Raw genomic sequence first — 12,171 nt, forward strand, 5'->3', positions numbered from 1 at the left:
CCATAAGTTGTTTCGTAGTTTGATCGCGTCTAAAATATCTTTGGTAATCCAATCTTCCTGTGGTGGGTTCACTATTTTAGTTTTTTGGATCTTACTATTGTTCACCTGTTCCAAGACAAAGTTCTCAAGGACAGAATACTCTTGCTCGTCGTTTTCATACTTAGCCTTTAGGGTGTTTTCATACAGACTTTCGTAGTTGATCGCTGTGTAAAGTTTTTTTTTTTTTTTTTTGGTGCGAGATTGCCTATTTCAAGATAGATTTGCTTGTGATCAGACAAGGATGAATCGATTATTGACATATTAAACGAGTGATTATTTATGTTTGTACAGACATGGTCTAGTATTGTATTGGTTGTGCTGGTTTCTCTAGTGCTGTATAATCTGCTTATTTTATTTAATAGTTCGTATCCGGTTTCTTTTATCTCGTTTTGATATTTCGTGGTGTGTCTATTAGAAGTAAGCAAATCCATATTAAAATCTCCGAATACAATGGCTCGGCGTCGCCGTTCCAATTGCGCAGAATATACATCCAAGAAGTTGCTTATGTTTGTGTCTCCTGGCTTATATATCGCGCCAATGTTAAGCGATAATTTGTCTATGTGTATCCATAAGTAGTGATTTCCATTTTCACATAGCTCCTCGGTTATTTCATATTTGATACTTTTATGGATGAATATAGAAACCCCTCCACCTTTGCTGTTTTGTCTATAGTTATATACGTGTTTATAGTTCTGTATTTCGTATAGTTTGGCATCATTTTCCGACGTGATCCATGTCTCTGTAAATATCAGTATGTGGGTAGTCCTTGGTATAGATTTTATTATGCAATTAATTTCTTCGAGCTTGCCAGCTGTTCGAATACTACGTAAGTTGGCGTAAAAGAACCTAAGTGCCGATGGGTGCAATGGAATGTCCTCATAAGATTTCACTATGTAATGATTTAATCTATTATATTCATTTGATACAATTTCTTTTTGTTGTGAAGTGTTGATTAGTTTTTTTGATTACTTTTGTTTATGACGATTGTGGGTATTCCTTTTAAATATCTCAGAGTAAGGTCTTTTTCTCCATTTTCTAGGCGTCTATTCAACTCCTCTTTTATAGACTGCAAGATTTTTTTTTTGTGTAGGTGTTTGATCATAATACACTTGTATGTTCTCGGGTAGTTTATTTTTAATACGTAGTAAGTTCCTTGGTGTATCAGTATTGGCAAAACATGCCTTAATAGGTCGGTTTTTGTTTGGAACGTATTTGCCCAATCTCATACATTTAATTGGATTGGGACTTTCCGCTGTGAATGTTGTGATTAGTTTTGTCACTTCTTCATAATCATATTTTTGTCTTACATTCGAGTTAGCGTTTATTGTTTCCGAGATACCCACTATTATGACATTTTTTTCGCGTTCACATCGGTCTTTAAGTTCCTGGATGATCTCTTCGTTATGAGCGATTGGCGTTTTGATAATTTGTGTATCAGTTTGTTGATTAATTTTAATTTGGTTGATTTCCTCTTCTAAGCGTTTGAACTTTTGCTGGGTTGTGTTATTGACAATTTTTATATTTTCTATTTCGGTGTTTATTAGGTCTATCTTTTCGGTAAAGTGTTCAATTTTCAAATTGATTGTTTTGGTTTCATCTTTAATTTCTGCTATTTCATCTCGAATTTGCTTAAGATTTTCATTTTGTTGCTTACCAAAGTCTTCCATAAACTTCATGATATCGCTTCTAAATCTATCTAATGTCTGATTGTAATCACTTTCTTCCGGTCGTATCTTTCGTTTTCTTAGGTTTACGTAGTATGGGGTATCTGAATCTTCATTATTGTTGTACGTCGACGTTGATTCGCTTGCACTCCCGCCGTAATCGCTCCCCGCTGTTAACTTGGACCCGGGCGGAGATCGTTGTACATTCATTGTGTAGCTCGGTCGCGTAGGTGCGAGTGAGTCGAAAAATAGCAACGCCTCTCTTTACTCGAGGTGTAGAGGGAGGGTGGGTGCGCCTTCGTTGACGTTCCGTGATTCACACTGCTGCGGGGACACGGTTTTTTAGCCTATTTTGTCACTTTGTTTATTAACTTTAAAACTAATATCGTAAGGTTTATTTTACTTTGTAGTACTATTAATTAAATAAGAATATTTTCGAAACAACTAAGTATACGTCCGCACTCAGTAAGCGCCAGAGCTTGAATCTGGCGGAATTAATTAAATTAATAAAAAAAAACGCGTCCCTAAAAAAATCAAAACGCCAGAAACATTCTTTAATTTTCCTTTGCCTTTAAAAAAACTTTAGCCACTCATAAACAACAATAGACTACAAAACCGTGCAACGGAATCAATTATATACAGCCAAGCTTAATTGGAGGCGGTTGGTAGCAAACAAGACGTGACCGCAACTAAACGTTATTTACGTCTACGTTCTACGTTCACGTAGTTTATGAGAACAAGGAATTCTTGAGGTCAATGTATGAATACCAAGGTTATGGAGAAATTGCTAGCTTACCACGAAATTAGTATTTTGTATTGTCATGACAGCTGTCAGAATGTCGTTTGTAGAAATGAGCGAATGATGAAAGTATTTTAGGTTAAGTACAACCTTTTACTTCAGTAGAAATCATTCGAATGACATTAAATGTATGAAAATTACAAATATTTTAGAGCTACGAAGTTTAATGGAAATTAGAGTTATCACTTTCATGTACTTCAGTCATACGATCCTGTCAACGATATCCAGTCGTAATGCATCATTCAAGGGGAATTCTTTGTTACAATATTGACTGTATGATAAATGTCTAAAATAGAGTGAAAAATTAAAAAAACTTTTGATGGGTTCAAAAAACTGTCTTAAACAAATCATGAACGAAAATATTCACGTTAGGTTATAATAGGAAGTCGTGATGATACATACCTAAAATCGTAAAACAACGCACAGTCATACATAATGAAAACAAACACCTACAGTTCATACGTACAGTGTGCCACAGAAGTCTAGTTACATGTGACATTATTATAGTGCTTAAATCAAAGGAATAAGGTACATTTTTCAAAAACTTTGTATGTACAGATGTTGGGATGTACTCGCGTCATTTCTCTTGACCTAGAGCGGGCCAACAGCCTTTTGAGTCTATTTCTGGCTGGCTACTCGGTACCGAAGCCGAGTATTTTGTTTAGATAATCCACATACTTACGAAGTACGAAATGACAATAGATTTTAAGAAGTTTTTTTTCTTTCTATTTTTAAATAGCTGTTGGCACTCAGCGATTTGTATAGATCGGTCTAAATTCAAATGATTCGAATGTAAATGATAATGTATTTTCTTTTTAATATTTGCTATTTTACCGAGTAGATTTTATTATTTTTATTAATTTCCTTTCAAACATATTTCATTATTTATTTATTATTTATTTTTAAAACTAAGTTCATTCTTAAAAAAACAATCAATTAGAAAAGATAGATACACGACGTTCGTTACGGTCTAGAGAAAAAACAACTACTACAAATCTTTCAGCTAATAAGTTCAGAAAAAATAAAACATATTTTCACCATTAAAAATTTAAATATTTAAGAACATTTGAGCAGCCTCATCCCTAATGCTTGTCATAAATCATGGTTGCCGCTCATTGTACTTAAAGCAGTTTTAATTTATTACTCGCCAGTCACCTCCGATATTAATCTTCGTTACTGCAATAACCGATCGAATACGACGTTAAGTATACTCATTTTTGATATCGTAATTTAGAAGTTCTTTCATGTTTTTATGCTTTTAGTGGCTCAAGTGGGTCTTTTATGCGTGACATTTGTGTCCTAGACCCAAAGCATTGATTAAATTGTCAACCCGCAAAGCGGTAAATCGAAATACACAAGTTTTTTTTATTATTCTTTATTTGTATTTAAGGGGTTTTTATCCAATTGGTCAAAATATTGGAGAGGTATATTTACTGAGAACTACAGAAATTCCAAACTAAAACCGTAAGTTTTTACACGCCAGATACACGAACACACTTAATCCAGAAAATCCGTTTCCACACTGACGTCAGACATTCTTATTACCAAATCGAAATTTGAATCTCAAAACACATTTGCGTAAAACGAAACGTTCTGTATCTTATCTTTATTGTTGACCGTTAGTTCGAGCTCAAACGCGGATGTATACCAGTGGAAAATTCGCTCTAGTTCTATTTTTAAATATCTGTATTCGGACGCTTCCATTGAGAGATTCTGTGTACGCGACGGTCAAACGCAGTTAAATGATTATGATCAAGTTTAGAAATGAGTCTTACTGCTTTGGAATAAAGATGATGTTACTATCAATGAAGAACAATTTTTTTATGGAAGTATATACCAGTCATCTAGCTAGTTCGGACATATTGCATACAATAATATACGGGATATTTTTATCATTTTATGTATTAATGCTGATCATGGAATATATCCATTAATCCAAATAGTGGTTTTTAAAAATATGTCTTTATTTTACATGAAAGTTAGCTAAATAAATGTAAAGAACTATTTCGATAAATTTTGTTGTGAGACGAAATTTTTTAAAGAAAGGTTGATTTAAATTGCTTATTTTCCATCCTGTCTAAGAAAATTTAAAGTCTAAGACTGAAGATGAAAAAAATCATTTTGTGATCTTTTAGCAAAGTAGCTTTATTTTGGTTTTAGAGTTGCTTACCCTAAAAATTACCTATCAGAATTTTTCATGATTCACAAACATGCGCTAAAGTGAACAGATAAATAATATTTTCATAATATCAGAATTCTATAAATATAATGTTTAATGTTTTTCTTCTTTCGGGATTTCCCCATCAAAGAGGATTTTCCTATCACAACATGGATGTTTACATCTCCACCATAGACTAATTCTGAATATGAAATAATGTAAATGCGCTAAATATTTAAAAATAAATGTTGGTAAACGATATTTTTCAAGGAGAGCTCAATGAAGGATAGTTTTAATTTCATAATTCATCAGCCGTATTAATAAACGTTGCTGTATAGAGTGACGTTTTTAATCGTGTATTTGCCTAATCTATATCTATCCTAATATATAAAGCTGAAGAGTTTGTTTGTTTGATTGTTTGTTTGTTTGAACGCGCTAATATCAGGAACTGCTGGTCCAAATTGAAAAATTATTTTTGTGTTGAATAGACCATTCATCGAGGAAGGCTTTAGGCTACATTACGCTGCGACTAATAGGAGCGAAGATACAATGGAAAATGTGAAAAAAAACAGGGCAGGTATAAATAAATCATAACTCATAATCTTCTACCCACGGGGACGAAGTCGCGGGCAACAGCTAGTGCTAATATATAAAGCTGAAGAGTTTGTTTGAACCCACTAATCTCAAGAACTACTGGTCCAAATTGAAAAGTTCTTTTTGTATTGAATAGACCATTCATCGAAGAAGGCTTTAGGCTATAAACCAACTGCGACTAATAGGAGCGAAGATACAATGGAAAATGTGAAAAAAACAGGGCAGGTATAAATCATAACTTACATATATCTTCTACCCACGGGGACGAAGTCGCGGGCAACAGCTAGTCATTGATACGTGACAAAGACACCTTTACTACTTAAGGGTGACGCTTATCTAAGTTCCTACATTTGTAGGTATTAAAATTTGTTTGTCAGTTATTTTTTTTAAACTATAACTTTTACATGCTTAATGATGCTTAGTGATGTAAAATAAAGTAAAGTTAAATAGATTGATCTTCTCTCTTATGATCCACAAGTACTTGAACCAACTTGTTCTTTGTTTATAAGAAAGTACTACACTGATCTAGCATTCTTTTCCAGGATTTAATTAATAAGTTTAAAAAGATTTTTCAAACCTTCGTGTTAGACTTTCAGATTTAAATTTAACTTTATTAATATGAATAAATGACCATTTAAATATACTTAAACCTCATTACTTCTTGAAACTGCTTTCGTAACTAGCAGTACTAAATAATACGTTCGCATACATAATTATACGCGCTTTGAACGATTGAATTTATATTAATGAGCTATAATACTGAAAGTGTTTAAGACAGCACCGAAAGGGTAACACTTTGTCTTAAAGTAATATTAATATGGTGATGGAAGCGTGACAGCGCTATATACGGCGTAGAGCGACATCTCTCTTCCACACCAACTATAATAATATTTTAAGACGTGGTATGAAAATACCTCATATTCAGATATTTGATTTGACAGCGTTAGAGATGACAGTTTGGAATGACTTGAACAGAACGAACATATATGTAAATTACAGATTTAGCTGCTAGTTGAACTCAAAAAACGAAAAAGAGAGAAATTCAGGCGTAATGGTTTCTGAAACTACCCGAAACCGCAGTATAATCATAGAACTCGTATTTAAAACCTTTTGTCAATGTATTGTTTTTCATTAACATAGATTTCGATCGACACCAACTGGTACATAGTGGCTGATAGTGGCCCTCCCCTAGTGTTAAGAGCATTAAATGGTGCAATGCAAAAATGTTTCACACTGCAGGACGATTCTGAATCAATTTCTATACTTTTAACTCTTCTATGATTATTACCCAATATTCATTAAAATGTATATACATAAGTAGAACTAGTAGAAGTAGGTACTATATCTTCACTGTAGGTGCCTTCTTACTCGAAAAAGACAATTGAACGGTGATCCTGATAATATCCGTTAAGTGTTCACGAAAATGCTCAATAATTATAACAGTCTGATCTCTATTCTGACCTCTCGAGACAACTTGACCTTGTAATATAGAGATTTAAATAATATTAAAACAGGCACGTAGATTTCATGCTATTTTATACCTACTCGAATTTTATTTTGTCTTGTATTATGTATTTTTCGATATCATGTGGGTAATTCAAAACTTTCTTTTTAAAAAGAAAACACTTATTAATTTTCCCGAGCAGGACGACGTGCAATAATAACTTCTCAGCAAATGAAAGAACTGCATTAGAATTTCAAATACATCGTTCAAAGAAAATATATAAATAAAAAAAAAAACATTTTTAAAAACAAAATTGAGGGATCGAATATCAGACATACATAAGAACTATGCCATTTCGAATTAAGAACCCGACTGATTGACGAATGATAGAATAGTAAAAAAAAGAGTTTGAAAAATGGACTCACCAAGAGATATGAGGCCGCTGTTAAGCATGGGAAGCTTGATGCTGTTGGGGATGGACACCAGACTGGTGGTGCCAGAAGTCCTGAAGTCCTTCTTCTTGGGCTTTTTCTCCATGTCGTACCTGGTGGTAGACCGGGAGCGGTGTTTCCGCTGGCTCGTCGCGACTGACGTGCCGCGCTGCCCCGTACGCGACGACATTTTGGCACACCACACAATTTCCCGCCGATTTATACTCACACGGATATGAACGGAAGTATCTGGCGCAATTAATATCACACCGTCATTTTACAACGTAGAAAATCACACACAAACACTGTTTTCGTTTATTTATTGTGGTATAAAATTTTACTGGAAGGTACGGAATTTTTGTGGAAAACTAAACCGGTGCGAAATTAAATGAAAAACTTTAAATATAACTTTTATCAAAACATTACTTTTTTTTTGTTAAACTACCCTACAATTTGACACATTATTACTAAAAATGGCGGAAACAGTTTTGGGTTGCCAGTCGCGATATCATAAAAGCGCTGTCATTTCGACTAAGTTGCGTGTTGGTGTCAAGTCGTCGCCTGAAACAAAGAGAAAAAGAGAAGTTATTAACTTGTAAGTTCTCGACTATTAATAATGTGACACAATAGGAAGTCGTGGAAAAAAGAAATAAGATTACACATAATATTATTCTCGCCAGTAAGTCAGCATTCATTCTTTTGAATAAAATGAACAATTTTATAAAATTTGCCAATGCTTCAAAACATGATCAGAGACGAATGCGTTCTAAATATGAATCAGCATTACCTAACTTCCTTTTCGATTTCGATTCTTAGATTGGCCACATTGAAATATCTTGATTGTTTGCCAACTTACAATACATTACATTAGTATATCCTATATGCTATCTGCACCTAATGCATTCTCTTAATATGACGCATTTAAAATACATCTATGTACTACAAATAAATATACAAAAAGGTGTGTATATGCACTCATTCATTCATAACTCGGGACATTATTTGGAGGAATTGAAGTGACACAAATTATGTCAAACAGATGGAATATCAAAATAATTAAAAAAAAAATTGAAAATATCAAAATGTAGATCAAAATAGAAATATTTTTTCCGTTTTAAGGAATGCGAGTGCTGCACACTTCTAAAGAGTTTACGCTTTTGGCACCCATAAAACCAACAGCGTTGTTTATTTAAACCCAAAACCAAGTCCGTTATAAGAAAATTTCCTCCGAATTTAATCGCCGTTCGGTTTATGTGCAATCATCGAAAATCTATTTTCGGGTACTATCAAAGTATTTTTAGAGGCAATGGCCAATGATGCAGCCGTACAGATATTTGGTACAGGCACGTTTGCATGCCTTAGGCGATCTACAAATAACTTTCCATTACTCGGAAAACTTCCGATTCTTGATAATCGAGAGAAAAGCGGATTTTAAATGGATGACAAAAGTTTCCAATGCCTTGTCACTTTTTAAAAATAAATGCTTCAGGGAACTAGCTGCTTTATTTAAATTTGGAATCGGTCAGCCGCGCGTTTCTCGTACATACATGAATGAAGTTATTTGAATACGCATTGTGGTGGAATGTCACGTTTGAAAAAAGAATGTACGCGAATACTCGATGACCGAGTCATATGAATATGACGGCGAGAATTTGATGAAATATTTAATTTACTTTTGGTAGTACAAAATGTTCACATTACCTATTTAGACCATGGGAAATGAAAACAATGTGATTTGTTTGTTAAACTAAGGAAACTTATGCAATTCACGTTGGGTAAAGTATTTTGTAAAATTTATATTTTGGGACAGCTGGCGTGGATATTACGTTACGTGCTTCATTGATGATTTACCTAACATGTTCTACTATTTGCGTTGCATGATAAAATTTACACAAATTCAAATCGTCTATTAAATTTATGAAGGTAATATCTGTCATTTTTTTAAGACAAGAAATTCTTAAACCCATTGCAAAAAACTCTATGCTCTATCTCTCAAATCTAAGAAAATCATTTTTTTTAAATCAAACTAAATTACATAATATCATAGATAACATAAGAATTAATCTTATGTTATACATAACACAAGGTCACAAACACAAAAAAATAAAAAGTACAAAACACCAACAAGTTCTATTTTCAAAACTGTTTGTGTATCGATGACGTAAGATGACAGCTGCGTGTCGAAAAGTGAACATGCAACACAAGTGATCGCCATTGCAAGTAAATGGCAAAACAAAAAGTATGGCATGTTGCCCGTACTAATTGCTGGAAGATGGCTACGGGCATAGTAACTGTATCTTGAGGGAAAAGTGGACACACTCTATAATTTTCATGAAGTTATTTTTTTTGTGCGAATTATTATTTTCTACTTTGTCGAACGATGGCTGAGCAGTTTCTTTATTTTGCAATATTCAAATACGGAGTTCATGAAATTCAAAATGTATAATAACGGTTCTAAAAATCAATAAAAATCATGATTCTCCCAAATCCAGTCACAAACAGGGATGCTTTTGATTTTCAAGTCTTTTTTTATAAACTTATCCCAGCATAATCAACTTTATATCTTCTGTAATAAGAATCAGTTTCAAGTGTAGTCCTTTTCTATAGTGCCATATACATATAATTGGTAACACAAACTATTACCTACGTCTGCGTTGTTGCCAGAAACGCACACAGACGCAACCGTGACGAGTGCACCTGTGGGTGTAGTGTTTATGTATACCAGTATATACTATGTACGTATATGTGTAGGTGTCATTACCGGTCATTAAAGTTCTTTTTTTTTAATTTTAGAAGAGTGCCAGTATGTAGAAGCAACGTATGACTGAATCAAACCGTACAGGGCAACCTCCAAACGCGTAAAAAACATTTTAATAGTATGGTACTTATGCCAGTAGAATTAGGTATAAATTAAAAAATACATATGTGTACTAAATCTTAATAATATTATGTTTTATATGTATAGATATTGTATTATTTTTGGCATTTTTTTTATTTTAGATATACCTTCTTAAATATTATAGATATTTCTGTATACCTATATTTTACTAAATATAAAATTTAGTGAGACTAAAAATATTATGTGTAAAAAGTATTTAAAACCTACGCAAAAACAAAATCTTTTCAAATCCCAAAACACTTTTTAAAATCCTAAAACATAAAACTAATAACTTGTATTAAAATTTCGAAGTCCCACAAATTAGCATTCCGTGCGACCAACATTTAAAAACATTTGTATAAAAATAAAACGAATTTAAAAAGTAAAAAGCGGCAACGGAATTGTATCTCGCGGCCTATGATCCCTTGTGCAACGGGTTACACGTGCTTTGTTTGTTAAATACGAAAATCGTATTTTGGAACAAATTTATCCGTTGTTTTAAGAATAAAAGGAAATTTCATTTGTAATATCGCAACGAACTTGTTCTTGTTGGCTGCTTAAATACATTGTTTTCTCTTTTTTAATTACAATTTAAAAGTATTTATTTCTAATTGATCTCTTTCAGGAACGTTCAAAACGTTTTGGTGAATAATTTATTATTTATTTGCACAGAAAGAAAACAAGCCAGATATGTTATTCGTTTCTTTATAAATATAAGTTTTGATAAAAAAAATAGGCGTCTTATAGCTTAAAAATAAAGGTTTGACATACCAATATAAATTCAGCTAAAACCAAATCACCTCGTAATACCAACACTCAAAAACGACACAACCACATCACATCCTAAATCGTTCACCTAATGTGAACTACATAAGAAAAATAAAAGAAAATCATTTCACTCCAACGTTGTTTGTTGAATGAACGAGTAAACAGCTGAGTGAGTCACGCTATTGAATGGACCGGTTGGGTTCACTCAAGGGCGGCTGTCGAAATAAAGCATGGCGGATTTTGTAATGACATGTGCCGTGAATGAATGAATCATTCGCATTCTAAGCTGGAAATAGCTAGGAATATTTCGACACGTGGATTGCATTCTATATATTAATTTTAAAGGCAACGTAATTTCATTTATCCAAAATTTCTCATGTCTTTAGATATAATGAATACGTTGTTTAGTAAATTACGTGGAATGGTTTTTTTAACAATAACTCATTTATATTAATTGGGTTTGCCCGGTTAGTTAGGCTCGCGTCCGTACCATCGCATCAGCTCCTGACTAAGAACTCCGACTATGTCCTAAATAAAGTATTCGGACGATCCCCTTAAAAACGTGTTAAAAAATTCGTTCTTGAACAATTATTTATAATATAATATACCTATTGACAGTATTTCCTTAGTTGCTATAGTTGCACGGCAGCGTTTTTCTACAAATGAAAATATTGTTGAAACTAAGGCATGTCATAAAATTTCCCCCCTTATAAGTAAACAAGCATTCAAGAGATCAGCAGAATTAACTATGGATTATATCGAATAACCTTTTCTCCACCGGAAAGTGTTCTCCGAAGTTCTCAATAATGTATTTACAGAAAGGATCATGTTTGATCCGCCTTCAAACGGGAAAAGGACAATAATTTATTCTTGAAAGACAAGTGTAGTCCAGGAAATGCTAAATCAATTAAATGTAAGTACACCGTCCCTAAAAGAACGACAAAGTCGAGGTCAATTCCCAAAAGTATTACCAAAAACAGCAAAGTCCATACAAATGAATAAAAGGAAATTAATCACTGAATCTCAATGCTTACACAAAAAGGAAAAGATTTCCCTTAAAACGATCTTTTATCCTCACTTTAGATGTGTTACATAATTAACTAGCAACACTAAGATTAGCCTACTAATCTTAGGGAATAAAAATGTATCCTACAAGCTACAATGGATCAAGGATAGAGGGCCGGCGTAAAGATCTCTGAAAGGAGCGAAGCGGGTTTATTTTTTTAATACTTACACTAGAATACAACCCTTAAAACTATAAGAATAAAGTGCGTAATTGTAAGGCAAACATTGGCAGCTAGATCGAGCTAGATTGCGAGCATTTGTAATTATCATTTTTTGACAAACAATCATGCACTTTATGTGGATAGTTTTAGAATTTGTTTTTGATTGTCAC

The 12,171-nt window shown here is 33.2% G+C and overlaps 1 protein-coding gene across 3 annotated transcripts in view; it reads right to left on the reverse strand.

Annotated features, from left to right (window-relative positions):
- Positions 1–12,171, reverse strand: part of LOC113503491 (receptor-type tyrosine-protein phosphatase kappa) — a 166,864-nt gene that overhangs the window by 76,038 nt on the left and 78,655 nt on the right. Inside the window, exons 1-2 of one of the 3 annotated variants that reach the window (XM_026885516.1) lie at positions 10,779–10,871; positions 7,124–7,690 (exon numbers count right to left, since the gene is read on the reverse strand). In XM_026885516.1, the coding sequence (XP_026741317.1) occupies positions 7,124–7,319 (196 nt within the window). In that variant the 5' untranslated portion in view covers positions 7,320–7,690; positions 10,779–10,871. Of the gene's footprint in view, positions 1–7,123; positions 7,694–7,788; positions 8,067–10,778; positions 10,872–12,171 lie in introns of those variants that run through there. The other 2 variants (XM_026885508.1, XM_026885500.1) reach the window with 2 other exon arrangements.

Source organism: Trichoplusia ni, chromosome 2 (genome assembly GCF_003590095.1).
Source record: "Trichoplusia ni isolate ovarian cell line Hi5 chromosome 2, tn1, whole genome shotgun sequence".
NCBI lineage: Eukaryota > Metazoa > Arthropoda > Insecta > Lepidoptera > Noctuidae > Trichoplusia > Trichoplusia ni.